The sequence below is a fragment of the Salvia splendens genome, chromosome 5, assembly GCF_004379255.2.
Source record: "Salvia splendens isolate huo1 chromosome 5, SspV2, whole genome shotgun sequence".
Lineage (NCBI taxonomy): Eukaryota > Viridiplantae > Streptophyta > Magnoliopsida > Lamiales > Lamiaceae > Salvia > Salvia splendens.
In genome coordinates, this window is record NC_056036.1 from 4,486,421 (window position 1) to 4,490,742 (window position 4,322).

Consider the following 4,322-nt stretch of genomic DNA (forward strand, 5'->3'; position numbering starts at 1 on the left):
CGTTTGGCAATTTGGTACTGATGTTTAAATGTATTTAATTCTCCATTAATTTTCGCATATACATTTGTGAATAAGAATTCCAAAAAGATGGACTAACAGTAATAATTTTATTGACAGTTATTCGTGTCATGGTCCTATTCCTACCAACACATTGTTCACAAGTTTAATCACACCTATAAATTTAGTTACCTTGCCCACCTACCTAAATTTTATTTGATAGGAGTATGATATTAAATTATCAAGCTAAAACAACGACGAGGTCACCAGCTAGCAATATAAATAATTTAAAATATAAGTACTAAAAAATAATAAAACTATCCGAGAAAGAATAAAATATAAGTATGCTAGATTCAATAGAAAGTAGTGATTTCATTTCTGTTTTTTTAATTAGACAAAGGTTATTTATTAGTGACGTCATGATTATGAGATAACTGACTCAAATATTTAAAACTGCTCTATACTAGAAAGTAGAATTCGGCCTCTTAATCATTTAGTTAATATGTCACTTTTTTATTCGTGATGTAATGACTTTGGATTTGGTTGAATAAAACGTTACATTTGGTGTAATAAAAAAAAAACCATGTCACTTGGCCATCCCTACATATAGCTATATAAGAGAAGTTCCAAAATTAATGTGAAAATAACTGTACAGCTACATTAAGCATTCCTAGCAATAAGGAAATAAATTTATCATTAATGATTTACTATTAATAACTAAAAAAAATATGCAATAGAATCCTATCTACTACGATACACGGATTGAAGTACATTAAATGACCCCATAAGTCCCAATCACTTACTATTATTGATTTATTTGTAATAGTGATTACTACTCCTAATATATTATCGGCTCATTTTCAATTCTCTCTTAATTTTATTTTATAATTAGAAGAGAGACACCAACAGAACAGTCGTTAATTAGGTGTAAACAAAGTTCAAAAAAATCTAATGTCACCATATTTAACATTAGAAAAGTAGGATTCTTGGTAGTACGAGGGAATGGAGAAATTGAAAATTTGAATAACTGAATTTGGCCATCCACTGCTATGTCTCTAAACCGTCCCTTAAACTACTATTTGAGAGCCACACTGTACTTTTTTACTTCATCCCTTAACTAAGGGACGGAACCTGCAACGCTCCGTCCTTTAACCGTCCCTTAAATTACTATTCATTCAATTTCATTTTTTTTTATTTTTTTTCTCCAACAAATTTAATTAATAAAAACCACACTTCATTAAAAATAAAATAACATTACAACTTAAAATTAAAAAAAAAATAGAAAAAGACATAATAAAATCCTAAAAAAATAAAAATGACATAATTTAGAGACAACCAAAAATGAGTTTGTCCCACATCGAAAGTAGAACATAAAACATTCAAGGATGTCTCTATAAAAGAGAGACAACCAAGAATGAGTTTGTCCCACATCGAAAGTGGAACATAAAATATTCAAGGATGTCTCTATAAAGAGAGACAACCAAGAATGACTTTGTCCCACATCGAAAGTGGAACATAAAACATTCAAGGATGTCTCTATAAAAGATAGACAACCAATAATGAGTTTCATAAATTCGCAAGCCCATCAAATATATATGGGTTAATACGGATTTATTGTATTCATTTATTTGTAAAAGTTATTTTTAAATATAAAAAATAATTTTTATAAATAAAAGTATTTTTTTAAAAATTCATTTTAAAAAAATGAATTATTGCGTCAGCGTGACGACGCCCACTCGCTAGCCGGTGAGTGGCGTCACGCATGCCCTGGGAGCTCGCCACGTCGCCTCGACGTGTGGCGAGACGTCGCGTCGCGTGGTCGCGGACGCCTGGCTGCAACGCGTCCCGCTGCGGTTCCGTCCCTCCAGAACGAAATGCGGGACGGTCACGGGACGCGTAGTGGATGCTCTTAGTAAACCAAGTTGATTCAACAACCATTCCTCCACCGCCAACTACCCTTCTCCATCTGCATTTGTAGTCATGATTTTGATGGTTAGATATCATTATTTTAAGTGGAGTATATTTATCGGTGACTAATGTAATAGCTCAAGTTCATCAGTAGCAGCAGCAGCCATGGCAGCTCTCCTCCTCCTCTCCCTCCCCCTCGCCGTCGCTCTCTACCTCATCTACTACCGCCTCCGCTTCCGCCTCCCGCCCGGCCCCTTCCCGTGGCCGGTCGTCGGCAATCTCTACGACATCAAGCCCGTCCGCTTCCGCTGCTTCGCCGAGTGGGCCCAATCCTACGGCCCGATCCTCTCGGTCTGGTTCGGATCCACGCTCAACGTCGTCGTTTCGAGCTCCGAGCTGGCGAAGGAGGTGCTCAAGGAGAAGGACGGCCAGCTCGCCGACCGCCACCGCAGCCGCTCCGCTAGGAAGCTCAGCAGAGACGGCCAGGATTTGATCTGGGCGGACTATGGCCCGCACTATGTTAAAGTCAGGAAGGTCTGCACCGTCGTCCTCTTCTCCCCCAAGCGCCTCGAGCTCCTCCGCCCTATTAGAGAAGATGAGATCACCGCCATGGTCGAATCCATCTACCACGACTCCACCGCTTCCTCTGGTATTTACTCCTTTTTCGAAATTCTCATGATTGCAGATTTTCCCCCAAATTGAATTTGCATGTTAATTCTCAATTCTCGTCTTTTCAATTCAATGAAAATGAAGATTTCCCCCCAAATTGAATTTGCCTGTGAATTAATTGAAGTTTGATAGCCTAATTTAGTGGAGTATATATATATAAATTGATTTAGGCAAGAGTGTGGTGATTAAGAAATACCTGGCATCAATGGCGTTCCACAACATCACAAGGCTGGTGTTTGGGAAACGTTTCGTGAATGCTGAAGGAGCAGTGGACAAGCAAGGGCAGGAGTTCAAGGCGATTGCCATCAATGGGCTGAAGCTCGGCGCGTCTCTTGCGATGGCGGAGCACATCCCGTGGCTGCGGTGGGCGTTCCCCCTCGATGAGGACGCCTTCACCCAGCACGGAGCTCGGATGGAACGCCTCACCCGGGAGATCATGCAAGAGCACACCCTTCTCCGCAAGAAGACCGGGGACACCAAGAACCACTTCTTCGACGCCCTCCTCACCCTCAAGGACGAGTACGACCTCAGCGAGGACACCATCATCGCCCTCCTATGGGTCAGTCCTCGAATCAATGATTGATTATGTTATTGTAATGTATGGTTGTGTGATCACCACCGGTACTGATGTGTGCTTTCGAAAAACAGGACATGATCGCGGCAGGAATGGACACCCCAGCCATATCCGTGGAGTGGGCGATGGCGGAGCTGGTCAGGAATCCGAGGGTGCAGCAGAAGGTGCAGGAGGAGCTGGACCGCGTCATTGGACCCGACCGCATCATGACAGAGCTCGACATCCCGAACCTTCCCTACCTGCAGTGTGTGGTGAAGGAGTCACTAAGGTTGCACCCTCCCACGCCTCTCATGCTCCCTCACCGAGCCAACACCAATGTCAAGATTGGTGGCTACGACATCCCCAAGGGCTCCAACGTCAATGTCAATGTGTGGGCAGTGGCGCGTGACCCGGCCCTGTGGAAGAATCCGTTGGAGTTCAGGCCGGAGAGGTTTGTGGAGGAGGATATCGATATAAAGGGGCATGATTTCCGGGTGCTGCCGTTTGGTGCAGGGAGAAGAGTGTGCCCGGGGGCGCAGCTAGGGATTGACCTCACAACTTCGATGATCGGGCATCTGTTGCACCAATTCAGCTGGGCTCCTCCCACCGGAATGAGGCCGGAGGAGATCAACCTGGAGGAGAATCCCGGTACAGTCACCTACATGAAGAATCCGGTGGAAGCGCTTCCAACGCCGAGATTAGCTCCTCACTTGTACAGGCGCGTTGCTGTCGACACCATTTGAGGTCTCTTCATCATGCTTGTTGCTGCCTTCCACTCTACATTAGCTTTTTCCAAAACGTTTTTATGTTTATGAGTAATTTATTGAATTTTTCACTTGTTGCAGAATAATAGTACTACTACTACTACTACTATATCGCTAGCTATTATTCTATAGCTTAATTGAAACACCAAATAAGTCTTGAAAAATACTTTTATGAAATAGTGAAAATTTGGCTTAATGTCCTCTCTTAGACATTGACGGTAAGGCCATCCACAACGTTGTTCCTATACCGTTCCTTAAACCACTATTTGAGGGCCCCATTGTACTTTTTTACTCCATTCCTTAACTAAGGAACGGAACCTGCAACCCTCCGTTCCTTAACCGTTCCTTAAATTACTATTCATTCAATTTCAATTTCAATTTTTTTATTTCAAACCCAATTCAATTTAAATAAACACACTTTAAAAAACAAA

At 42.2% G+C, this 4,322-nt stretch overlaps 1 protein-coding gene across 1 annotated transcript; it reads left to right on the forward strand.

Moving 5' to 3' along the window:
* Positions 1-1,967: 1,967 nt before the first annotated feature.
* Positions 1,968-3,997, forward strand: LOC121805775 (cytochrome P450 98A2-like). Its single transcript, XM_042205769.1, has 3 exons — positions 1,968-2,554; positions 2,745-3,133; positions 3,223-3,997. The coding sequence occupies exons 1-3, from the start codon at positions 2,071-2,073 to the stop codon at positions 3,868-3,870; spliced, it is 1,521 nt and encodes a 506-aa protein (XP_042061703.1). The 5' UTR covers positions 1,968-2,070; the 3' UTR covers positions 3,871-3,997.
* Positions 3,998-4,322: the final 325 nt, after the last annotated feature.

What these genes read in the sequence shown, in the direction of transcription:
- LOC121805775 (XM_042205769.1), top strand. Translation starts at nt 2,071, where the DNA reads ATGGCAGCTCTCCTCCTCCTCTCCCTCCCCCTCGCCGTCGCTCTCTAC. An exon ending in CGACTCCACCGCTTCCTCTG is followed by an intron (nt 2,555 to 2,744) that starts GTATTTACTCCT and finishes AAATTGATTTAG; the next exon opens with GCAAGAGTGTGGTGATTAAG. An exon ending in CCATCATCGCCCTCCTATGG is followed by an intron (nt 3,134 to 3,222) that starts GTCAGTCCTCGA and finishes TTCGAAAAACAG; the next exon opens with GACATGATCGCGGCAGGAAT.